This window comes from Rhipicephalus microplus, chromosome 9 (assembly GCF_043290135.1).
Source record: "Rhipicephalus microplus isolate Deutch F79 chromosome 9, USDA_Rmic, whole genome shotgun sequence".
Lineage (NCBI taxonomy): Eukaryota > Metazoa > Arthropoda > Arachnida > Ixodida > Ixodidae > Rhipicephalus > Rhipicephalus microplus.
The window spans coordinates 105,960,983-105,986,997 of NC_134708.1; the positions used below are offsets into that span (position 1 = coordinate 105,960,983).

The following is a 26,015-nucleotide window of genomic DNA, read 5'->3' on the forward strand; positions in this document are numbered from 1 at the left end:
GTTGCCTCTCTGTGGCATACACCGCATGCCGATGGCCATGCCGCAGTACTTAAGGCTCACGGGGTTGGGTTTCTTCTTTTTAGAGACTCATAGATCGCTAATAAAGCTTATACCTAAACTCAGCAACTTTGTATTTAATAATTGTTATTACATTCAGATCAGCGCACGTCAATGGGAACTCAAAAGGCCCTAGGTATGTCAAAAATTTTCATAGGTATTCTAAAGATTGAAATCCAGTCTAGCACTGACCAGCGGCCTTTGTTTTATGCGTGGTTTATAGAAGATGTATACTTGATTTGGACATACGGGGAGGAAAGCCTATATAAGTATATAGAAGGACATAATAATTTTGAACCGACAATAAAGCTTTCACACATATATTTTACCTAATCATTTTACTTTCTGGGTGTCAATTTGACACTATCTGACAAAAACTTGGTCACAAGAATTAGGGGACTCTTAAGCCTCGCCTTTAGAAGTTGAACGCGATAGAAATAGTCTGTCCTTGTAGTGCGTACTTCAACCACTTAGTGCACACTTTTATTGCATTATGTTACTCGAACAGCTTGAATAGTGGATTATTACAATGTATAATTAATAAAGCTTGAAGTGGTTTGAGTCCGTGAATCTTTCAAATATGGCCGCATTTTGTTTAATGGGTAGGATGCTTGAAACGACGAGCAGTTACGCGCGTGAAATTTTCGCTAACAGCCTATGCATCCACAACGTCGACTTGACGGAGTATACGCAGGAACGTGTGTGTATTTCGTAAGGGTGTCCGGCTTGAAACCGTGAAGTCGTTATGATAATAAGACGTTCTGATGCCATTTGCCAATGTACGATTTTGCCACAAAATATTACTGCGACATAAAATGTTGTATTCTAAAGCCTCTATACAGGGCGCGGATGCTCGTAAAGCATGATCGTTATTGCCATTGCCTTTCCGAGCAGACGAAGTTATTATTTCTTTTAATTTTTACTTCCAAGGAGAGGTCTGGCTGTGAGGTAGAACACCTTTTTGCCCCGCAAACGGCTTCGGCGTTATGCTCAATGGGACCCTGAAATTTTTATCATTTTTTAGTCGCATCTTACTAAATTTTTTCGTCGTGGACAAGATGATGATCTTTCGCGCACAAGCAACGACGCCCACGCGAACAGCGGTGCCCACACCAGCACCAAATTTTCTGCGAATCGATTTCTTTAACGCAGTCGCATTAAAACTAGTATAGCGCAAGCGTGCTGGCAAAAACCAGCTTTTACATTTTCTAAGCAGCCATGTGCGGCATTGCCAGACTCGTATATCTTATAATAAAGATGTCGATTCAAGCAAGTGTGTTCCCACCGCAGACTTACTATCTGATTTCTAGCAACTTAAAAATGTACTCATTAAAAGACGGTACCCGGCGAACCTGGTTGATGACGGTGTAAATGAGCAGACCAAATAAATACGGCTGAAGTTCTAGGCGAAAGCTGTTTCCTTGAACGACGTTCTTATAATAATTTTGTATTGATTACTCCGCTTCAGTACCAAAAGTTCGTTATATACTGAAACGCCACCACAGCACCTGCAAGTGAACATCTGAAAAAAAAATTGCACACAGCATCCCATGAAAAGAACCACGAGTGGTATGCGAAGCAGCCATGGGTCGACCTAAAGTTCTGTAATGAGGTGTTCTATTCGTCACTGTAGCCATTCTTGGTTGCGCACACAGCTGCTTTGCGAGCCCTCACCTCCACCGCATTCATTCATACTTCTACACAGTGCGTGAGAGAGATAGAGAGATAGAGGAGTAAGCGCTTTTATTATACAGACCAGCGCACTACCGATAGTACTCTACAATGATAGCGGAGCACGCTCCGGTAGTGGAACATGCGATAGTGGAACATACCTCAGAGTCATCTAGTGGGCACTCCGAGTACTAGCATCGCTACAACGATGGACGAGGGACGATCGTAAGATGCTTCGCACCTCATCTCTTTTCTGAACCACCGCGCGTGCTTTACCAGTGTTCCAAAAATCTACGCCATAAATAAATGAGTGAAACCACACTTTATGGTTGAGCACCTCGAAGTAAACCGCTCTGCAGCATGTTTCTACATATTCAAACTCCCCAGGTAGTCATTAGTACGTCTTCAAGCTTCACCTATACAGTTTGCGGCGCCTTCGATTGCGATAGCTCTAACATTATATTTACGTTGGAGTGCAAAGCCTGTGAATAACAGTATAATGGAGAAATAGAAACGCCGTTCGCAATACGCTTTAACAATTATTGATCACATACTAATAGGCTTCCTAACTTACCGCTTTGAAAACAGACTCGCATACCAGGGCATTATTTGGAGAATTATTACACAGTATGTATAATAGATGCAATAGTGGCGACGTGCTTTTTACTATTTTTTTTCCTCAAGGTGATGATGAGTTGGAGTTCATTGTAATGATACCGCTAAAGACAGCTGTGTTTATATTCTTGTGCACTCGACTCATAATTCCGTTCAGTCTAGGAACCAATGTGGATCATTGTGTACGCATGCATTCTCTACTATAAGTGCTTTTTGGTGTGATTTCTATGCTTTGTTGCCGGGTGGCACCACCTAGTCAGGCGTTTACTCAGCCTTTTGTCGTGTCTCCTAAAGCAAACCACAACAATTTTGTCCTTATAGATCAACCAAAGAATAAAAAATTTAGGACCACTATACTCGAATCAGGCTTTCATTCTCATCACGATTGCGAAATACGAGAGTTTTACACATAATCTATGAATTCAACACCGTCACATTGCATAACGAAAATACAGCCCCTCTTGTTAGCATGTTCACCGCGCATCATGGGCGTTAACTCTGACATTCTTTGAATAATGTTCAGTTCTGTGCTTGTAGCGCCATTTATTAAGCTTGTAGAATACTGTCTGCAATGAACGGGTCACAAAAATGATTGTGTAATCGCTTTGCTACGTCATCATGCTATACTAGCTCATATATTTCGTATCTATAAGGGTACTCCTTGACGTTTCTTTATTGCTTTGAAAAAGGCCGGTCCACCACTAGCCGAATCATTAGTAATTACCGTGAAAATGAACATGCGTCGTACCCTATCTCTTATTCCTTATGTACATATATATATATATATATATATATATATATATATATATATATATATATATATATATATATATATATATATATATATATATATATATATATATATATATATATATATATATGTCACCAGAAGAAGCGAAGGAGCAAACGAAAAACGATGCTTTATATCCAACGTTACGGCCGGGGACCGGCCTTCTTCAGTGCATACGTCCAGACGAAGGCCGGTCCCCGGCCGTATGCCCTTGACGTATGCCCTGACGAAGGCCGGTCCCCGGCCCTAACGTTGGATATAAAGCATCGTTTTTCGTTTGCTCGTTCGCTTCTTCTGGTGACTTATAACTCAACCGGAATCCAGGAAGACTTTCAAGATATATATATATATATATATATATATATATATAATGTGTGTGTGTGTGAGTTCCGCCCCCGCCCCCCCCCCCAAAAATGTGTTAACTATACTAACCTACATACATAAACTTGTAGCACATTCGATGTGGTTCTTGCAATTTCGTGTGGTCATTCCTCTTTTAGGCCATAGTTATTTGCTGGCAGGTCATGAATTTTAAAAAGCGTCCTACCTCTTTCAGCTTGCCAAGTGACCGTGCACAAGCGATGCCACGACAAGTTCCTCGCCAAATGCCCAGGATCAGTGAAGGAGTCTCAAGCGACGCTGGTATGAAAGTTTTTACACATAGCTCGAACAAGTTGTTAGTTATATTTACACGCTTAAAGTGTATGCTTTATTCGTTAAGTGCAAAAGCTATTTTATAAAATGGTCTCGCTCGCGGTTTGCTTGAGCGCCCTAGAAACAGATACAGGGGAACTTCATGACACATCTAAAAAGACTTCACTGCGAAATTTTATAAAGGCTTTGCTATGAATTAAAAGCGTCCCAAGAAAGTCGCGTCTTGTTCTGTGCTTTCCGAGCATCCTCTGGCATGCCATACCTCTTCGGTCTACCACACAATAGACTAGGCTCTGGCTTAGCTTCATTCATGGCCCGCTCTTTTCGCGTTATTTCATAGCCGTGAAGTTGGGCCTCGCGAACGCAGCTTTGTTATAATTTTTATTCTCATGACAACTACACAAGTACTCCCGGTGGATTTTGGCCATCACCGTCACGTCTCGTATACGCATTGTCATCATCATCAGCCTCACCCCCCCCACCCCTTGGTGGTCTAGTGGCTAAGGTACTCGGCTACTGACCCGCAGGTCGCTTGATCAAAGCCCGGCTAGGTGGCTGCATTGCCGATGGAGGCGGAAATGTTGTAGGCCCGTGTGCTCAGATTTGGGTGCACGTTAAAGCACCCAAGGTGGTAAAAATTTCCGGAGCCCTCCACTACGGTATCTCTCATAATCATATAGAGGTTTTGGGACGTTAAGCCTCACAAATCAATCAATCAATCATCATCAGCCTCACTACGCCTACTGCAGGACAAGGGCCTCTTCCATGATCCACCAATCACTGCGCTTTCTGCTGCCACACTAAACCTCCGAACTTCTTAATCTCACCTGCCCACGTAACATTATCTCCTCCGCTCACCTGCTTGCCTTGTCTGGGAATCCAGTCAGTTACCTCTAATGACCAGCGGTTATCCTACCTACGCGCTGCGTGTCTGGCCCATGGCCATATCTTCTTCTTGATTTCAGCTAAGAGATCCTTTCTCCCCGTTTTTACCATCACCCAATCTGCTCTCTTCCTGTCTCTGGAGGTTACACCTAACGTTTTTCATCCTTTCCATTCGATCGGTCTCTGTGTCTTCCTCCATTTAGGCTAAACACTTTTTGTAAACCTTCAGGTTTCTGCTCCGTAGATAAGTACCGGCGAGATGAAGCTGTTATATACCTTCGTCTTGAAGGTTAGTGGCAGATTACCATTCATGATTTCATCATTCTTGCCGAATTTGGTTCACCCCATCCTTATTTTTCTAGTTATTTCACTTTCATGGTTCGGCTCAGCGGCTACCACCAGTCTTAAATAGACATACTCGTTTACAACTTCCAGTGTCTCGCCACCTGACGCAAAGCGCTGTTTTCTGCCTAGTTTGTTGCACATTAGCTTTTTGAATGAGAAGTTTCAGACCTGCTCTTCTGCTTTACGTGCCCAGTTCAGTAATCATGATTGATATGCGAGGCTTAACGTCCCAAAACCACCGTATGATTATGAAAGACGCCGTAGTGGAAGGCTCCGGAAATTTCGACCACCTGTCGTTCTTAACGTGCACCCAAAATCTGAGCACACGGGCTTACAGCATTCGCGCCTTCACCGGAAATCTAGCCGCCGAAGCCGTCATTCAATCCCGTGACCTGCGAGTCAGCAGCCGAGTACCTTAGCCACTAGACCCACGTGGCGGGGCTCAAGGCCAGTAGTCATGAGCTGTGATTTGTTTCCTGAATGATTCGTCAATGCATTGTCATCAGGACAGGAAAGAAATTACAGGTTACTGAGAGTATATATATATATATATATATATATATATATATATATATATATATATATATATATATATATATATATATATATATATATATATATATATATGTGTGTGTGTGTGTGTGTGTGTGTGTGTGTGTGACGCTATGATGACTGCGTGACGTCATCATTCGATAACCCGAATCACTTGATGCTTCGTGTCGCACACATGGCCAACACGGCTTCGGACGCGTGACAGCATTTACGCACGACGAGTTAGTAAATCCACATGAAACCAAACCAGACAACGAATGTTCACAGAAACATCATTCGTTCAAAGTATTCAGCTCAGCAGTTCCATCTCCTGTCATCAACTTTACTGATAAACATGATGAAGCACCTCACAAGATCGTAGCATTTACGCATGACGAGTTAGTAAATCCACACGAAACCAACCCAGACAACGAATGTTCACAGGAATCTTATTCGTTCAAAGTATTCAGTTCAGCAGTTCCACAGAGACAGAAGCATTCACAATCAGCATCTTGTGAAGAAAAGTGTTCTGCAGAAGCGTCGAGTGTTCATCAATCACAAGATCGAAGCGACGTGAATCCAGTATACAACCTCACTGCATATAATGAAAACAAAACCGCAGGCGCGACTTCTGATGACATAAGTACGCTTCAGGCAACGATCAATAATGAACGGTTTTTAAATACAGAAGATTCAAGTGCATCAAACCTACCACATTATCTTGCGCCGGAAACAGTTGCATTGGTTGGCGTCGTAAAAGCCTGCGGAGGACTCGCTAAGAATCCTGGCGCAACACGATCAATGTCACACCAAAAGCAAGTTGACGAAACGAAGAAATTACAACGTCAACGCATACTTCAACATTGTCAACGGCGAAACAAAACTTCATCGAGTGCACTCTTAAGGCTTGAAGAACATTGCAAAAAGGCCCATCGTGGTGGATACATTCTCCACCAAAGATCAAGAATGTGCCTTCCATCAAAACATCTGCGACATCGCCATAGAAAAATTTCCAAAAGCCACAAAAGCACCCCTTGTACTCGGCAGAAACACAGGCAGCGTCCAATCAACCTCGATCAACGCGCACGCAAGCTGCCTGCACGACCTGTGCCACGACGAAGAATTCGATGCCTACGATATCTGAACTGTCCATTCTTCAAGGTTTTCGAACCTCGTTTGTTCTTCACAAGAAGGCCGGCTGCGATTTCCGCTATCTCCACGCCCAAAGCATTCTTGTGTTATCCAGGACGCAACCATCAGCCTCGCCCACCAGAACTCCTGCGTTAACCGGACTGCTGCCCTATACTGTGAAGCTTTTGTGCGACTTAAGAAACTCCCTCCTGAAATCGAACTACCACGCATTTTGACATTCTTCACTTTATGCTTTTTGTTGTTTTGTTGATTGTAACTTGCGCATTCTTTCGGGGGGAGGGGGAATCCTGTGACATAGGAAGGCAGTGACTTGTAGTAGAAGTAGAGAAGGAAGAAGTCAGAATGGAATAAACATGGGGTATGAGCCAGGCCACGTCACGCAGTCATCATAGCGTCATATATATATATATATATATATATATATATATATATATATATATATATATATATATATATATATATAGGGGGGGGGAATGTTTCGAAATTGTCAATTTTCGCTGTGTGGCATGGCAAAAATATTTTAGGGGAGGCAGGCTCAGCGTGCGACCTTCTGGCTACGCCACGGGCTGTAGGCCACAGGCAACCGAAAGAACGAAGCTTAGGCTAATCCGTGTACCCTCCAGCATTCCCATGCGGGCTGAAGCGCCATGGGCTACAATTACAACTACAGACACAACTTTCCCTCTGGAATGCTGTTACGAAAATCTGTGATTCGACAAACTCAACATGAACAAAACGGGCAGGTGCTTTGCCGGTTCGCAAGCTCATGAACGCGTCCCTTCCTCGAAGGAAGTGTCTGTTTTTCATGACAGAGGGCGCCACGGATCAACAGATATCTGCACCCTACACGAGAACAACGAAAAGTATTCAGTGAGCCCGGCTAGTGGTTAGAGAGAGTAAAGTCATTTTTCCTGCATCAATAAAGTAATCTTTCACAAAACGAAATCACGCTTGCCACAAAAAGACACTTGGTAAGCTGGAAAGAAAGATGTCAAGAATTGAAGAAAGGCAGCAAGTTCAAACAGGGTTGAGGTGACCCTGCACTTTTAAAGGAGGGAGAGTGAAGTAAAGTTATAAAGAACGAGAGACAAATCACTGTTTCTGTGGTAAGCAAGAAAATACATAGAAACAAATGCGGGTGACGAGCTACCTTTAAGGTTCACACCGATCACTATAACGTCATAAATTTTCACACCGTCTGCTAAGGCCTGCGTAGTCCCTAATCACTTTTAACCTCCTGCCTCTGTGCAGCTTGTTGGAGTTTCTGTAGGTGACTTGAATCGCCGCCTACAATCAGGCGCCCACAACCTGCTGGACACTGACTTCCTATTTAGCCTTCCCCATCAATGATTGCTTATTAACCCCGGCTGCTTATTCTACCTTCTTACTAAGTTTCCTTCCTCTGCTTTCCCCTTCATTTTCCTTTCCATGACGCCGCGCTGTGCTCCATATTGGCCAGCAGAATTCAGCGACATTTTTTACAATAAATACTGCCACTTCTACTAATACTACTAATAAACAAATAGTAAAGGCACCCCAACGCGCAATTTTCTATCATTATCTGTAGTGTGTGGGTTACTGTTTGTTCATGAACAAAAATACTGGCTAAATTCTGGCGAATGAGGTAGATCATACATTTTGTTATTGAATATTTTATTTTGTAGACATGCGAGTGGTCTGTGATGCGGGCAACACTGGCGCATTCGCCACGACGTAAAACGCTGGCTGTGCAAGCGTATGCATTCTGGTAAACCGTATTCTTCGGTGATCAGCTGCACGCGATATCGACTTATTTTAGCTTTCTTCAGCTTGGCGCTGAAACTGAACGCTCGTTTAAAGCTTGGGTACTAGATGATGGCTCTGCACGGAGCAACGCATGACGTCAAAGACGTTATGTTAAAATGGCGGTCACCGGTGGTTGGGGGGGGGGGGGTGTTTATGGCAGGTAACTCGGAGGAATTTTTTTACCCTGAAATACTCTGTTACCGCCTACTTTTCTAGTATATGTGTAAAGACCATCTAGTTTTATTCTTTGCTAAAAGCCACAAATTGTTGGGTGACTGTGTCAAGGCCCCTTTAAGAGATCAAATTTCGGTCAATTTCGCTGAGCCAATGTCTTCGAAACACAAAAAAGTATTATTATTATCCACCTTGAAATCTGTGGCCTCACACAGGGACACATCGGAGCAAAATTTAGAAATGAAACTTTAACAGCTATTTTCTCCGCTATTAACATACCCATGAAAGTGAAATTACCTGCATTACTGTTTTCCGAGTTCGATTTCTCAATTTAACTGCATTCATTGTTTCTTTTTACTGCCCCTTTAAGAGACGGAATGTTACTGCTAATATGCTGGTACCATCTTGAGAACGGGCAAATCATTTCACGCCCTTCTGTGAGAATATAAGTTGTTACACCCACTGAAAATATGAGTAAGGAACCCTCATACTCGTACAGCTTCAGTGCTCTACAGACACCCGCACTTGCCCTTACTTAGGCCAAAAAATTAGTCGCCTGATGATATATCTGGTGCCCGTTTTGTACAGCTCACACGCTTGCTACCGTGTCTATAAGAACGCTACATCCCGCCATTGAGAGCGAACCTACCAGTTCGAAGTGAATGTAATCCATCCAACTTCTAGGAATGAGTTAGTTGTACACATCAAATCTCGGTTCATTCCTCGTTGGAAAAATACAACGATGCACATATACTAACAGACGCACGAACATGCACCAAGGCAGGTTGATCTTCAACGAAAAATATTCTGGCTTTTCAATAATCTTTTCTCAGCACTAATTTGTAAAAGCAAGCGGTATACTACAACAGGAATAATCGACCGGCCAATTAACTGCGTGTGAGACGCTTTTTTTAATTAAGATGACTGCGGAAGACCTACACGAACCGCGAGCTCGCTGTCACTGAAGTCTATCAGAAGAAAAAGAAAGGGGCATGTTACTTGGGAGAGTTTTCTTCGCTGAGCAGGCTGTCGCTTGGCGGGAAAGTTGGACGAGTAAGTGCATGTCAAAGAAATACTCTTTGGAAAGCCGTAAGATAAAAAAGTTAAAAAGGCGTTTATAGAATGAATCCAAAATCGCTTGCTTCAGCGATCAAACTTTCTTTCAAGTCCCCAACTCATTCATTCTCCTCCGTTCGCTCGGGAGATGTTCTAAAGCAATTGCACGTAATCTCCGTTTTTGAGGTACCTTTTTTTTATTTTCCGTTCATAAACTTCCGCGTTATATCAGGAATGCGGGGCTCACGGAGGCCCCTGTGTCGCTGTTCATTCGAAATACATGAGCCCTCTCGTTCAGCCGTGCCCGACTGAGGAGTGCTGCCGAAGCACGAATTCCTCAGGAGGTTACCCCATGGAGCCGGCTCGAATGCCCGGGCAGCTTGAGAGCTTCACTTTCATCCACGGAAGCGGCAATAATATCCTCCCTAGCGTTTCCCCAGATATATAATGCCGCTTTTTCGTGGAGATTGTGGCACGTATTGACGTTTACGATTCTAAACTTTCATTCAGTTCAATTTCAGCTTATATTTCCCGTTTTTCAGCATCGATTACCCGCTGGAAAGGATGAGCGTAGAACGGATAAAGAACTCTGATCAGGGCTCAGACTAAACGCTTGAAGTCCCAGTCAATCTTCTATTTCTTTACTTAGAATATTTAGTTTGAAAGTAGGCTGTATGATTACAGGTCGAATGTATGAAAAAATGATTGGGATTCTATCTGCCACGCGGCTACGTAGCTATACAGGGTGTCCCACATAATTTGAGCCATGGCAAGAATTGCAAAATGAAAGACACTTCAGTGGCGAATTGAAGAAAACGTGTACTACTCGCACTAGCCTGTAGGTATGTCAGCCTATTTCTTTATTTCTCCCCATACTAAATAATTATTATTTTTAAATACATATTTGTTTTAAATATGGGCTGGAAACCCAACATATGTACACTCAGATGTGGAGCACTCTCAGAAACCACCGCCAAACTGTTTCCTCCAGGATAAGTCTAGCGCTGTTATTTTTTTCAGCGTTGTAATGAAAGCCTTTAGCAGCACTATAGCATTGCGCTCGCGGTCCATCACACGGCTTCTTTTCCCGTTTCGCAGCCTTTATTTACAACGTGGAAAAAATAACAGCGCGAGATGTATCGTACAGGCAACAATTTAGTTGATGGTTTTGAAAGTGCTCTACATCTCAGTGTTCATATTTTGGGTCTCCAGCCCATAATTTAAAAATTAGGTACTTAAGGCTCATTAATTATTTAGTATGAGGAGAAATAAAAAAATTGCCTGAGTACCTACAGGCTAGTATACGTTTGGTTCAATTCACCTCCTAAGTGCCTTTCACTTTCAAATTCTTGGCCCAAGTTATGTGGGACACCCTGTAATAACGAAAGCTTGTGCCATTGCGTTGTCAACAATGCAGCGCAAAGACAAAAAACTTCACTGACTGTCCACAATGCGTTAATTTTAAATATTTACGTGAATACCGATCTCACACGCTGCGCTACGTCTGAAAACGTCGATGAAACACTTAAACGCTTTCATCTCACGCAGAATGACTTCATTAAAAGGCCCTATGCAACATAAATAGGCGTACCATATGCATAGATTTTTTTTGTTGCTGCGGATATGACGTTATCGGAATGCGTGTAGGAAAGCCGGGTACATAGCAGTTAAAATTTAATTTGATCGGAGAAAGCCGCTTCTGCTCCAGCTATGGTGACGCACAACCACAATTTTTGGCATCACAAATTATGGTTGTGCATGCGACAATGCCGCCAGTGGCAGTGCGCCATGATAGACCAGACATGCCCGTGATCGCAACTGTGCGTTGAAAAATTATAACAGTTTGCACTGGTGGGGCCAAGCCTGAGAGAAGTCCGTAGGTGGTTGGGCTCCTTGTTTCTTTTTTTTATCCCAGATCACTTTTCTCTCTTTCTCCGTATATATATATATATATATATATATATATATATATATATATATATATATATATATATATATATATATATATATATATATATATATGCGTGTGTGTGCGTGTGTGTGCGTGTGTATAAAATAAAATTTTCATAAAATCTCAAAAGAACCCCCTTACGCGATGGCGTTGTATTCTTGAGCTCTTCGGCGGCTGACCCGCAGGTCACGGAATCGATTCGCACCTTCGGCGGCTGCATTTTCGATGCAGGCGAAAATGGTGTACGTCTGTGTGCTGAGAATTAGGTGCACGTTGAAGAACCCCAGGCGGTCGACATTTCTGAAGCCCTCCATACTGCGTCTTTAATAATCGATATGGTGGTTTTGGCAGGCTAAACCGCACATAACAAGGGTTCTTGAGCTCAAGCGTTGTCCATTTTGGTGCCTTCACTTGCGTGTTCGCATGCACTCTTTTGTTGTATCATGCTTTCAATACTGTTTATTTGCCAGCGAAAGTCATAATGAGATCAGAATAAGGTTGTGATATAGTTTTCCGCTGCCGCCGATGTACGTAACCACTACCACTCGAAAGATGAAAAAAAAAAACGTAACAGAAGCTATGCAAAATACAACGGGTTCAAAGCCGGGTATTCTCCGTAACCGACCAGTATTCTCAAAACTCCTGCGCACAAAAGCCCTTGAAGCATAATGTCGTGAAAAAACAGCTTTATCATCCGTTAGAGAGCGTGGTCGAAGAGTAAAATAACAACCAGGCGTCACATAATGCGAGTTCAGCAACTGGGTCCAATGCAATATAAATTGTTGCAAGTGCGAGTTGTACAGTGCTTCGAACCTATTACAATGGCTTCAGCCTCAATTCTTTATAGTCGAAAGTTTGCAACGGATTAAAGAAATGGCGCTGTATAGATTTCGATCTGATTGTGATGCGCTGTCCACGCAGAGCTGACGATTTTTTCGTGGCTACTTTGCGTTTACATGAAATATATCCCACCCTTCAGAAGCACTAGCAAGTATGGTTTCAGTGCGAAGAAGTGGAATATAAATAAATTACAATGTAATAGTAGGATAGAAGGTCTTATAAAGCAATGCATCGCTTTGCTTTACAAGTTTCCCAGTTATTAACGCGTTTGTAGCTTTTCAATCTCTTACCGAAAAATAGATCCCCATGGATAAAAGATAGGACCGATAATTATCATGTATCGTGACGGCAAGCAATTGGTCGGTAAAAAAAAAATGGCAGCATATCCACGGAGTGAATGATGGAGAGTGGGGCGAAGCATTCGTCCTTTCATGCGTCCGTCTGTGTGACCGTCCATGCGTCTGTTCGTGCGCCCGTCCCTGCGTTCGTTCATGCATCCGCCCCTGCGTCCGTTCATGCGTCCATCCATGCATCTGTCTGTGTGTCCGTTCGTCCATCTATTCAACACTCCAAGTCCCACCATCTCGCATCTTTTTATCACATATTCCCCATATAGAAGCACCGCCATTCAGTGGACATTCCAAGGACTAAACGAGAGGTGGCACACGCACACTTTCTTACGGCTTGCGCTTCGGGTCTACTTCCCACCTTCAACCACCTTGAGTTCATGGTATATACTACTAGTTCACTGTATTCATGGCACGGCGGCCCAATGCTCGCTAAACCTTTCTAAAACCAAGGAGGTTACGCCCAGCGAGTATAACGTAGCAACCCTTTCCTGTCAGATAGTGCTCTATGTACATGCCAGTGGCTGCTAATGTGAAATGAGAGACAGGAGGATTCAGCTTTTAATTTCTTACGGCTTGCGCTTCGTATCTGCTTCCCCCCTTTAACCACCTCGAATTCATTCATGGTATATACTAATTCATTGTATTCATGGCACTGCGGCTCAACGCTCGCTAAACCTTTCTAAAACTAAGGAGGTTACACCCAGCGAGTATAATGTAGCAACCCTTTCTTGTCCGATAGTGCTCAATGTACATGCCAATGGCTGCTAATGGGGATCGCAGCGTGCGCGTCGACTAAAAGCCGAATGCTCCTATCTCATCCCCATTAGCAGCCATTGGCATGTACATTGAGCACTATTTTTTATTGTGAAACAACGCACAGAAGAAATCTCTCCCCGGCACCACCTTGGAGGTCAAATTTTATACCTATTTCGGTATGTGCCACTGGTGGTTACGTACTACGAGGGACGCACAAGCAACGCCATAAGGAGCTTCGCCCCTAAAATATGGAGGTTGCTCAGAATCACTCAAGCAGTAGATTTCGTCTTTGGGACTCACTCTGACTTAAAGTCAAATTTTTCTCAGCCTGATTCTGACTAAACTCACCATTCAACACTGACTAAACTCACCAAAACATTACTCAGATTCACAAGGACTCACGACTCAATCTTAGTCTCAGTGAGTCGACCTATATGAGTGAATTCGACGACGTATGCGGCAAACCATCTTGAATTGTGCCCGAGGGCAGTGGACTATAGGTGACTAAGATAACGTCCGTTCGGCCATTGTCGCTTTTTCGCCACGGCCCTGTTCGCTCATCATCGGCTCTGACGTCAGCACACCCGAGAATTCCTGTACTGTCCTCGCTTTTGTGTGATCACTAAGATTATTCGGGAGTTTTATAACACCGTTTGCAAGCGCTGCGAGCGTTGCGGGCATAGTGGACGCCATATGAGTTTTAGAATAGTGTTTGCCCTGTTGCAAACCGCTACGCACGGTCGCAGGGACGCCGTAGCCTCGAAACCAGTGCTTGCGGGCCACATGCGGGCCGCCATCACCGCACGCAATTTCGGATTTTCTGCGTGCGGTCCGTGAACGCGAAAGCCGACTCGCGTTACGACGCATGCGGAGTGGCAGCGACTGCACCGCAAAGGCTTGCTGTGCGCTATTCTAAAGCTCCCTATTATTGCGCGGGATAGCTGCTGACACGACCCGAGAGCACTTTCGAATTTTGTCATCACTATATCATTGATAATTTTAATCACCCCAAGTCATCATGCGATAACAATGCTTTGTTAGTGGTGCCAGATTAGCTTCTGAACGTCTGCGGCACTAGCGATTGTCTTCGGAAATCGTCGCTCAAAAGACCTCGGGGAGTCTCCATGGCAAGCTCGCGTATACGGAAGGCGCTCGGCTGCTGTTAAAACAGAAAGCGGGCAGTGACGTTCGCAGAGCGAATGAAGAAGTTTGTTAGTGACGAATATCGTTGTTTGTGGAGGCTGCTCTAATCGTTCAGTTTGTTTACGAAAACCTTACTTGCGTCAGTAACTGCTGCCTCTTCAATATGAGGGCTATCGCGGACCCAGCCAAGAAACGATCAGTGATGTCAAGCGCGACGCGGTTGTTACGTTGATGGCAATAGCGTTATTTCGTGGCGCCTCTCCTTCACCTAGATTAAGGTAGCTTTCCGGGCTCAGCTCACGTTTACCTCACTGCCTTTCTGCTATCTTTGTTCATCATTCTTGGTCTACACGCTTCAATATAAGTTCGGCCGTCCCGAATGCTTATAGGTTGAAATGTCATGCTGATAAGATCGGTGACGTGGGTCAAGTTCCGTCCGAAGGCCGAATTTGCATCGGTCGGAAATACAAGGGCATCCATCTACTCAGAGTTATCAGTCGACGTTAAAAACCCCCGTTGGTCCGAAACATATCCCAATATCCCAGCACCCTAGTGCTCGTGATCGACAAAGAAAACCCAAAGATTTATTTAAATGGAATCAGAATCTTCATCAAGATGTCAACTCTTATCAATTAATTTTTGTGGCTTTGTGTGTGACACCTGTCATGCGAAAATATGATACGTTGTGCTGAACAACCATGAATTTGTACTTCCCCGGTTCCCGAGCCTGCAGTACTCCTCCATAGAAATGCGGCGGAATACAAGCTCGGTCCTTCACTATAGCAGTATGGTAACTAAACTACTTCGACGAGTTATTTTCGTGTTTTTTTTTTTTTTTTGTCGACCTGATGGCTAGGCCTGAAGTCTAGCAAACACTCAGGTGGTGCGGTCCTCCTCCAGCCAAACTATTCACGTAAAGAATATTCGTTTCTTCGTCAACGAAGCGCAGCAGAAATTTCGTGCAAGTTTCGCAAACAATATTAGAGTAAGGTCTCTAAAAAAACTTGTTTATTTAGAGACCCTACATCAGAGGGGTGTCGACTGTTACTTTCTCCCACGGCGCTCTGAATGCAACTAACATTCTTGTTTTGTTTTTTTGTTTTTTTTGTTCTTGCTTGCAAGTACCTCCGGGAGAGGTTCAAGATGGACGTCCCACATCGGTTTCGAGTGCACAATTACATGAGCCCCACTTTCTGCGACCACTGCGGCTCTCTGCTCTACGGACTCTTCAGGCAGGGGCTCAAGTGCCAACGTGAGTTATGCCCGCATATATTCTTTTTCCCTTCTTATTTCAGCAGCTGTGTGCTAATCGAGATGAAGACTAAGACCAGACTTCCTCTGCAGACGACGGTAGGGAAAGTAATATATTTTCACTTCTGATCTTTGAGAGCAGTGGATGTAGACCTGCGATGGAAGCTAATGTGATCGTAAATTATCTAATGTTCACTGATGGCATTTCTCGTGAACTTGCCGCTTTGAATGTGAGTTGTTGTGAGTTGGCGGAAACATGTCCCTTTTGAATTAATACGCAAACTGTTATATTCGGAATTTCTTCAAACTGCTTTGTTTCTCTTATAATTACCGCTCTGCTCAATAGTTTCCCCAAAACACTGCTTTTAAGGACAACGAATTGATAGTCCAGGGGTATTTTTTTAATCAGTCGTTTGAAGCTGGGTCCATAAAACGAGTGCTATTTATATTATGCAGTATCCATGAATGCCGCCATTTTCAAACGGCGCGTTCGCAACGTCCTCTCTAGCGCGTTTTGATGTAATTTACTGTTTAACCTAATTCTGTCGTGTTCTATGTCCAGTGAATGTTTTAAAAACGAGAATTTACACAGAGAGCAGGCTGGGAAACTCTCCCATGATCATAAGAGCTATCATACGCCATAATTGTGTGCCATATACCATTTCAGTCATTCCTAGAGCTGAGCGTACCAATACGGAAGGTAACACACTGATCACGAAAAAGTTTCCAGAAGCAAATATTTCGTGAATTCCAGCTTCTTTTACATCGATCACTACCTACCAACGTCTGACGCATCACGCATGCCCATGGGCCTTAAATGGCCATAAGCACGCGTGACTGTGTCAGACGTGTTTGAATAGACACTCAATGGCTTCCTTACCATAGCTTATATACCGGTTCTCGCTAACTCTTAAGAAAACCTAAAGGATAGACCGCTTACGATTGAAACATTTATAGCGTCCGGCAAAATGTCGCTAATCTTGTAAAGCACTTGGTCAATACAATGCGACTGCTGGTGAAGGGAATCAGAAACTTGCTTAAAGTGGCTATAGTTGTACAATAGACGTTTATTACGTGAAAGGGAGTGAAGCGCCACTGTTTGGTTGGCGTCTTCTTTTGTTTCGTCTTTCGTTCCAGTTGGCGTTACACCTTCTCTAGAGGTACAGTTATCCAGAGGTACACAGGTACAGTACATGTAATTACCAAAACGCAACAGTACAACATGGCTATGAACGAACGCAAATCAGCGCACCAGGTAGGAGGGAAGAGAAGACAGGATGCAGAGCAACGAACGTCCAAGAATTTATTTCATTAGAAAGACGTCGCTTTCCTGTCCCCTCCTTTCGGTTAAGTTTATTTGCACTCAGCCATATTGCACTGCCGCGTTTTTTTTCTCGTAATTACTAGTACTTGCCTGTGAAAGAGTAAATGTGCGCATGTTTGATTCATCGGGCTTCAGACTCTAAAACGGTGGCCACATTGTGGGTAGGGTTTGCATAAACCCTCATAGCTTGACGTAATCGAAGACTCGCCTCCACCGACGCCAGAGATGCATTCATGAGGATGCTTGCTGCGGAAGTGCTTTGATGCGGGCACGATTTGCAAGTCAGCATCTGCTAACCACCGTGTTCGCACCTTCTCAGCACTACCCTTTTGCTACTCGGCACTCACTGTTTCGGCAGCAACTCACTGCTCTAAACAACTCACAAGAACCACCCTGCTGTCGACGTAACGCGACGGTGTCTTACGCGCGCTGTCTCGAGATAAAGTGTGTGTTGTGGCATCTACCGGCAGCGGCGACACGAGTTGGCAGTAATTACGTGGTTCTTGGTAAATTACATCGCAAGCTTCGCGCCAGCTTCTAGCGTCCCGCACATGGGTTAACTGTGTCACGAAAATACATCAGCAGTGAGTTATGTGGCGACTTCGCCACACTGCGGCAGGCAGGTTATTTCAAGACGACCTGCTTGTTTGTATTTTGTATTTTTAGTTTTCTAAGTCTTTTGCACTTTCTAAAGGAGTATTTGCACCAACGGCTAAGCAGAGCACGAGATATACGTCCTTCTTTGTGGGAGTTTGCACACATAGCATAAATCTAGCCATGTCTCACGCTCACGAAGTAAGCTGACTCGGCGATAAGGCTTAGTTCCTGTATAGTTACTCGCTAGAATATCCGCATAAGGCGCGAAAAAGAACAAGAATTACTTTGGAGCTTGCTACTCGGCTGCGAGCTGCAGGAGATACGAATTGCGGCGTGAGGTTTTGCACGTTATGCATAACCAACGCCGCATGGCGTGGTATAAAAATGAATACAAAAAAACAACTATATTCAAGCTCACTACTGTGAACGTTGTAGCATGGGCCGTTTGGAGAAATATTCAGGCGTCGCTACTCCAGCCGATGTTTAGTGGGCGCTCTCTCGTGTGTTACTATCATCATATTTGCGTTCCGCGGCTCGGCTTGCGTGCTGAGACCCGGAAAACTACAATCAGCTCTCCTCGCTGGGCTGCGAGGCGCACGTTGCCGCGGCCGCAAACGCGGCGCAGTAAACAAAACGACCGTGTGAGCACTGTTATTCATTACTCTTGCCTGCGTTCGTAGTGAAAATGAACCTTGACGTTTTGCCTAGGTTAAGTAAATATTTATCATCTGCAGGTCTCTCTCATGTGTATTTCGCGAGAGAAGTTTCAAGGCTCGCTTGAAAGCATGAGTAATCGATGCTTATCGATAAACTAATGTAATCCGCAGAGAGTGAAGCCAACAAAAATATATGTTATATATATAGCAATAGTTGAACTTTTAACTGTAACGCAGGACTGATTACGGCATGACGAATCCAAGTAGCAAAAAAAGTTTCTGCCACGAGGCGTGAACTGAGACCGTTTGAATTATGCAGGCGTTGTCGGTTCCTTGCAGCAGAGAACATAAACAGACAGGCAAATGCAAAAGGTTAACCACATGAGATCCTGACCTGGCTGCCCAGTCATACTTCGTTAGGGGAAATGAGGACGTGAAAGAGAAGAGTGTATGAAAGTGCCGTGAAGTTATTACAGTAGTGTTGACCTACGACGAACACACAAAAAGACTACCCGATTCACACTCACACTGTCTTTCAATACACTCTCTCGAAGTAAACGCAAAGATGCCTAGCGATAAGTGCAACATTCTGTATCGGTGAGTGTTAAAAAAATCACAGCATACCCACAGAGTACGTGATATTAAGTGGGGCGAAGCGTCCGTCAGTTCGTTCGTTCTTGCTTTTGTCCGTCCGTGCGTCCATCTGGGTGACCGTCCGTGCGTTCGAATGTCCGTTCGTCCATGCATCTGTCCGTGCGCCCGTCCGTCTGTGCGTTCAACCGTGCACCCGTTCCTGCGTTCGTCCATGCGTCTGTCTGTGCGTCTGTCTGTCTGTCCGTCCATCCATTCATCTAGTGAGCACTCCAAGTACCACCATCTCGCATATTTTCATCATATATTCAGCGTATAGAAGTACCGCCATCCAGCGGATAGTCCGATTACTTACGACAGGTAGCACTCGCGCACTTTTCTACGGTTTGTGCTTTGTGTCTATACTTCCCATTCTTCTCCACCTCTAGTTCATGGCTATATACTATTTCAATATATTCATGGCACTGCGGCCCTACCCTCGCTAAGCCTTGCTAAAACCATGGAGGTTACGCCCAGCGAGTAAAACGTGACAACCCTTACTGGTCAGATAGTGCTGAAAGTGCGTCCTTCTGATGCTTGTTTTTTTTTTTTAATTCGAAGCATTTTTTAGCGAATTTCGGTGACGTTGAGCGTATCTCTCTCTCCAGTCGCTTACGTTTGGGCGCTCTCTTGATCACCCCTTTAACTTGGCGTGAACCAAAATTAGCATGGGAGGGTAAAATGTTGTAACGAATATCACGCGCTGGTCAAGACATGAATAATGTCACAATCCCGTCGTGTACGTCGTCAAACATTTCCCGCCAGACAGTGGCACATACTTACGCGTCACGTAATATCGAGTTTGGTACATGTGAAACAAGCGAAACGGCCGCGAGCGCATCATGAGCGTAGCATGTAGTCATGTTCTTACATGACACGCATCTCATGTTTATCATGTTTGCACCAGTCACATACCTTTGTCAACCATTCACGTACTGAAATACCAAATTTGGTATATGTGACGCTAGTGAAACGGCATGTCATGATTTTCATGTTAGGGTCTGTCGCTTATGTTCGCCATGCAATCATGCCATACAATAACAGTTTTGCAACATGCCATGTGAACGAAACCACCGCCAGAGCTGCAGGACCATGAAATGTAAATCATGACATTAATGACATACATATCATGGTTATCGTGTTATGAGTAGTCAAATGTGTTCTTCATACAGTCATGTTATGCCATACGAAGTTTGATATCGGTACCATTATGGAGACGGCCAGGAGAACTAGAAGTCGTAGGCGGCTAGATAGATAGATTCGCTCAAAGTCGCCAAAGTTCGCTAAGAAATGCTTCGCCTTTAAAAGCTATTATTACGCATGTCTGGGGCACCATGACAACACGCATATATTCTGCATGTGCGTCTTTTACTAGAAAATGCATACATAAGTAATTTAAAGACCGCTGCCCTTATCACGCCACGCTGACCATGCAACGCTTGCACGGAAATGCCAGTGCTTCCAATACTTTTCTAAGACGAGACGGTGGTGGCACCTACCCGTCGCTTTGTGTTCTGCAGCTTATCACCTCTGAGATGGCCGCGCGCACCCGTCTCAGAGCCACGCGCTTTGTTTTCTAAGAAAACTGCTAGATGGCGCTCATGTTTCACGTGTGACGTGACTTAATGCACTCGTTCGACTCCGTTTCACGTTCGAGGCACTCTAACGCAGCGCCTCCAGAATATCATTCACCAATTTTCTTGCGCAGAACATCAAAAAAATGTCTTGTTCCAGTCTCTTGTCGCAGGAACGCACGTTTCCACCTGTCGCGTTGTTTTGGTTTGGCTAGGAAACAGAACAGGAAAACTTTTTCGACGGTGCCCTTGTATCCAGAGTGACAGCCCGCACGCAGCATGTGTTGGGCATCACTGTCAACATGATGCGACCCCGAAAAGCAAAAAATGAAGGCCATCCGCATGACCACCACCACCCCGCGCCAGCACTCCACTAATGGCTGTCAACGAAGAAGCCGGCCGAGCCGGCTTTCTCGCCCCTCTATCTACGCCAGTGCCACGGCGTGGAAAGTGTGGGCGGCGTATGAAGCTCGCCCATTGAGTGACGCGGGAGTTTCATGACCAGAAAAAAGTATTGACAGACCATGCTACTACTGACATATTGAAACGCGCACAACTGCATGCAGCAACAGTGATAGTAGCGTCGGTGCTACTAGTGAAGGATGCGGCAGTGCCACCTGGAATTTTCTGCGCCAGATGGCACGCCCAAGCCCTCCCGTTAACGCCACTAGGATGTCAGTTCTAGTTCGTTATAGTAATATACACGAACGCTGGGAAAGGACACTCTATCAGGCGCTGTGAGAAGACAGTGGTAGACATAAAAACCTGCTAAATGTGGGACCATGGTGCAGTAGATAACGTGCTCGGCATGTGTTGTCGTGGGTCCATGGGGCATAAGTTCGACTCCTGTAGGCGAAGCTTTTGTCTTCTAATCGTGCGCATTTCTTCACATCACTTCCATGAGGAAAATGCGTCACAGAAGTCTTGGCGCACCCCAGCATAAAACACTTTCGTGTTAACACTCGCTTCCTCGAAATCCAATGGTAGAGAATCTGGACATCTGTAAGCGGCTGTAGCGCGTTGTCTATCTAAGCTTATTTTGAAATGTCTGCTGTAAAGAAATTTCCACACTACCTTGGCCTATTTTTTTACTGTTTCGTACGTATTGTGTTTTCCATCAGCAAGTCGTTCACTGTAGTGATGAGCAGTGGCAGTGAAAAAGTAGTTTTGCACATTCTATCCTACCCCCTTTTAGGAGCGAAGCTCCTTAAGGCGTGGGCTGTGCGTCCCCTGTATGTAGCCACCTCTCGTTCAGTTCTAAGTATTACGCTAGCCACCGCCCGATCTAAAGGGTACAGCCATATCCATCCGTCCATCCGTCCATCAGTCCGTCCATCCATCCATCCATCCATCCATCCATCCATCCATCCATCCATCCATCCATCCATCCATCCATCCATCCATCCATCCATCCATCCGTCCATCCGTCCGTCCGTCCGTCCATCCGAAGATACGCTCTTATCCTAACAAAGTTCACCCCTCGGCTACTTATCGTAACTACTCAGTTTCATATTCTAACGTACGAAGTGTTCTTAACAAACGGGATGCATTATCTTCAATTTTTTATGACTGCGCCGCCGATGTTGTAGTGTTAACGGAAACCTGGCTTACCCTTAACATTGCAAGTGTAGAGCTGTTCGATTGTGAAAATAATTATACCATTTACAGATGTGATAGAGAAGGATCGCCAGGAGGTGGTGTACTTATAGCCGTAGCTGATTATATAGTTTCTAGCCATATAGTAATAGCATCACCTTTAGAATTTGTCTGTGTTTCCCTCCATATCAACTATCAAAATGTCATATTTTGTGGCTGTTACCGCCCTCCGAGTGCGACGCCAGTTTTTTGCGAGCAACTACATGATGCTTTGAATGATATTGTCAAAAGGCACCCGCATACACCTGTTTTTATTCTAGGCGATTTTAACTACCCGAAAAGAAACTGGTCACTTCCTTCCTGTTCATTAAGCTCACTTTTAGCCGACAGTTTACATTTCGTGCAACTGTGCGAAGACTTTAACCTTACCCAACTCGTAACGCAACCAACAAGAATGGGCCCCAATTCATCAAATGTTCTTGATCTGATTCTCACCACTGTACCTGACCTTGTCCATTCTATTTCATATATCCCAGGCATAAGTGACCATTGTTTCGTGCACTTCAATCTAACAGGTTCTTTAAGGCGTCGGTCAAACAATTGGAAAACAATCAGAGACTACTCACGCGGCGATTATGACTCAATCAACAGTGAACTCGAATCGAATTTTGAGAGCTTTGCTAATGGCTTCTTTGATCGCAGCGTTCAACAAAACTGGAACTTGTTCAAAATGAAAGTTGAATCTTTAATCACGCGATACATTCCCACATACGTTATCAAGGGTCGCCAACGCCCCCCTTGGTTCTCAACTGACTTAAAAAAATTGCGGAATAAAAAGAAACGGTTGTTCCGTCAGGCAAAGCAGACTAATTCGTTAGCCCGTTGGCACGTGTACAAATCTGTCCTTTCCGAATACAGAGCAGCTATCAAGGAAGCCAAGCGCGTTTTTCTTAATAATACCCTTCCCTCAATTCTTGTAACCAACCCTTCTAAGTTTTGGAAAACTGTTAAACCTAGGGAAAAGAATAACATTTCGCTTACGAACTCAGACGGGCAGCCAGTTCGCTGTGAAGAGTGTTGCATTGCATTAAATGATTTTTTTGTTACTTCTTTTTCAAGTTGTTCTGCTTCTGCGTTGCCGCAAATGCCTAGTCGTGATTTTTTACCCATGTATCCTGTTACCGTTGATGCCGTTGGAGTGCAAAATTTAATTCACAAGCTTAAGTTATCCTCTTCTTGTGGCGTAGATGAAATCAACTCAAAGATTCTAAAAAACACTGCATTGTATTTATCAATTTACTTGTCCTTAATCTTTTCGCAATCTATTCAGACCTCCACTTTGCCGCTTGACTGGAAGGGGGGGAAGGTGGTCCCTCTGCACAAATCTGGTAACACACAGTCTCCTCTCAATTACAGACCAATTTCCCTAACCAGTGTTCCTTGTAAAATGTTAGAACATATAATTTACTCCAACCTTGTCTCATTCCTAGAATCAAATTCTTTTTTTACTCCCTACCAGCACGGAATCCGAAAAAGTTACTCATGTGAAACCCAACTTCTTTATTTTACTAATGACATAGCATCGGCTTTAGATCGCGGCTCACTTGTGCATTGCATTTTTCTTGACTTTCAAAAAGCTTTCGATAAAGTACCTCACCAATTACTCCTCCTGAAAATTAGTACCTTAAACATTGACCCGAACATTCCTAAATGGATTGAATGCTTTCTGACTAATCGCACTCAGTTTGTAACAACTAATGGCTATAACTCAGCTCTTTCTAAAGTAACATCCGGCGTACCCCAAGGTTCCGTATTAGGCCCTTTACTCTTTCTTATATATATTAATGATCTCCCAGACAGCATTAACTCCGCTATAAGGTTATTTGCAGATGATTGTGTAATTTACCGCGAAATAAACAATGAATATGATAACCAATTTCTACAGTCAGACCTTGACACTGTCTCAACCTGGTGCAATAAATGGCTTATGACTCTCAACTCTAACAAATCTAAATGCATGTCAATAACCCGGCGATCTATTTCTCCCCCCTGTACCTACAGAATTAACGCCGTTCCCCTCCAGCATGTCTCTTCATATAAGTACCTCGGCGTTTACATTACCAACAATCTATCTTGGCACATGCATGTTACCTACATCTGTAATAACGCTAACCGAACGCTAGGATACTTACGCCGCAACTTTTCTCGCGCTCCGCTGTCCCTCAAAATTCTATTATACCGATCACTAATTCGCCCAAAGCTTGAGTACGCGTCCGCTATATGGGATCCCGTGCAGCAAAATTTAATTAACGCGTTAGAATCTGTTCAGAACCGCTCAGTTCGGTTCATTTGTTCTAATTATTCCCGTACTGCTAGCATATCAGAAATGAAATCTAACCTTGACCTACCCAATTTAACTGTCCGGAGGAAACTGGCGCGACTGCATTTTTTTCATAAGATATTTTTTCACAATCCATCAATGAAGCGAGACCTCATTTCACAACCGTCATACCACTCATCGCGCATTGATCATCATCATAAGGTTGCCATTCCGTTTTGCCGCACCAAATTATTTTCAGCAGCCTTCTTACCGAAAACAGCCGCTGATTGGAACCACCTTCCCTCTTCCGTTGTATCAATAACAGACCCTTTGTTATTCAAGACTGCAATTTCTCAGCAATGCTTGTAACTATACGCAGTTTTCATTATCTATCTTTGTCTTGTATGTGCTTGAATTCTTATACATTTTTAGTTAACTTATGTTGCCTTCCTGATTTGCGCATCTGATACTTTTTTCTTTATTTTGTTTTTTTTTCTTGTGTGTTATATATGTTGTACCCACCCCCTCTGTAATGCCCTACGGGCCCTGAGGGTATTCTAATAAATAAATAAATAAATCCATCTATTCGTCCATCCATCCATCCGTCCATCCGTCCGTCCGTCCATCCATCCGTCCATCCATCCGTCCGTCCGTCCGTCCGTCCGTCCGTCCGTCCAAAAGATGCAAGATGTTATAAACTAGACGGCGGTACGTGTACTTGATTATGAAAGATGCGAGGTGTTATAAAATAGGAATGATGCCACATATGACGCGTGTCATCGTTCAATATAGTGCGGCGACGTACGCTAGGGGGAGCGTTGCAATAAAATCGAGTGGGCAAAATGTACGGAGGATTCATGGTTTACCAGGTTTACCTCCGGAGCTTCGCCCACTCATCAGCATTCACTTCGTGGATATGGCGGCATTTTTTTGTCTGCCTGCTAACTTCGACTGAAGAAGTGGTACCACTTATTTTCTGTTCACTTGGCAGAAATAGAGACGAGACGTGAGAAAGAAAAAAAAGAAATAGACAGAAAAATAAAAATAGAGAAAGAAATGAGAGAAAAAAATGCAGATCCCACGTACAGTGGGAATCGATGACATGCGAAGCACAAATGAGAAATGTTGATATGTCAGTTTAAGGAGAGAGAGAGATATTGACTTTATTTAAACATAACATAGTCTGAGGAAGCTGAGAAAGGGACATTCCGACCCTTAATTCAATCTGGAGGCTCCGCCTAGGATCTTTAAAAACAGCACTTTAAAACAGCACAACGTTATGAAGTGGAGGTAAATGATGCCGTGCATGACT

The 26,015-nt window shown here is 44.0% G+C and overlaps 1 protein-coding gene across 2 annotated transcripts in view; it reads left to right on the forward strand.

Moving 5' to 3' along the window:
- The window catches only part of LOC119164664 (putative protein kinase C delta type homolog), a 385,680-nt gene that overhangs the window by 138,240 nt on the left and 221,425 nt on the right, over positions 1-26,015 (forward strand). For both annotated transcript variants that reach the window (XM_075874212.1, XM_075874211.1), the window contains exons 7-8: positions 3,690-3,775; positions 15,878-16,007. In XM_075874212.1, coding sequence (XP_075730327.1) covers positions 3,690-3,775; positions 15,878-16,007 — 216 coding nt within the window. The remainder of the gene's footprint in view (positions 1-3,689; positions 3,776-15,877; positions 16,008-26,015) is intronic.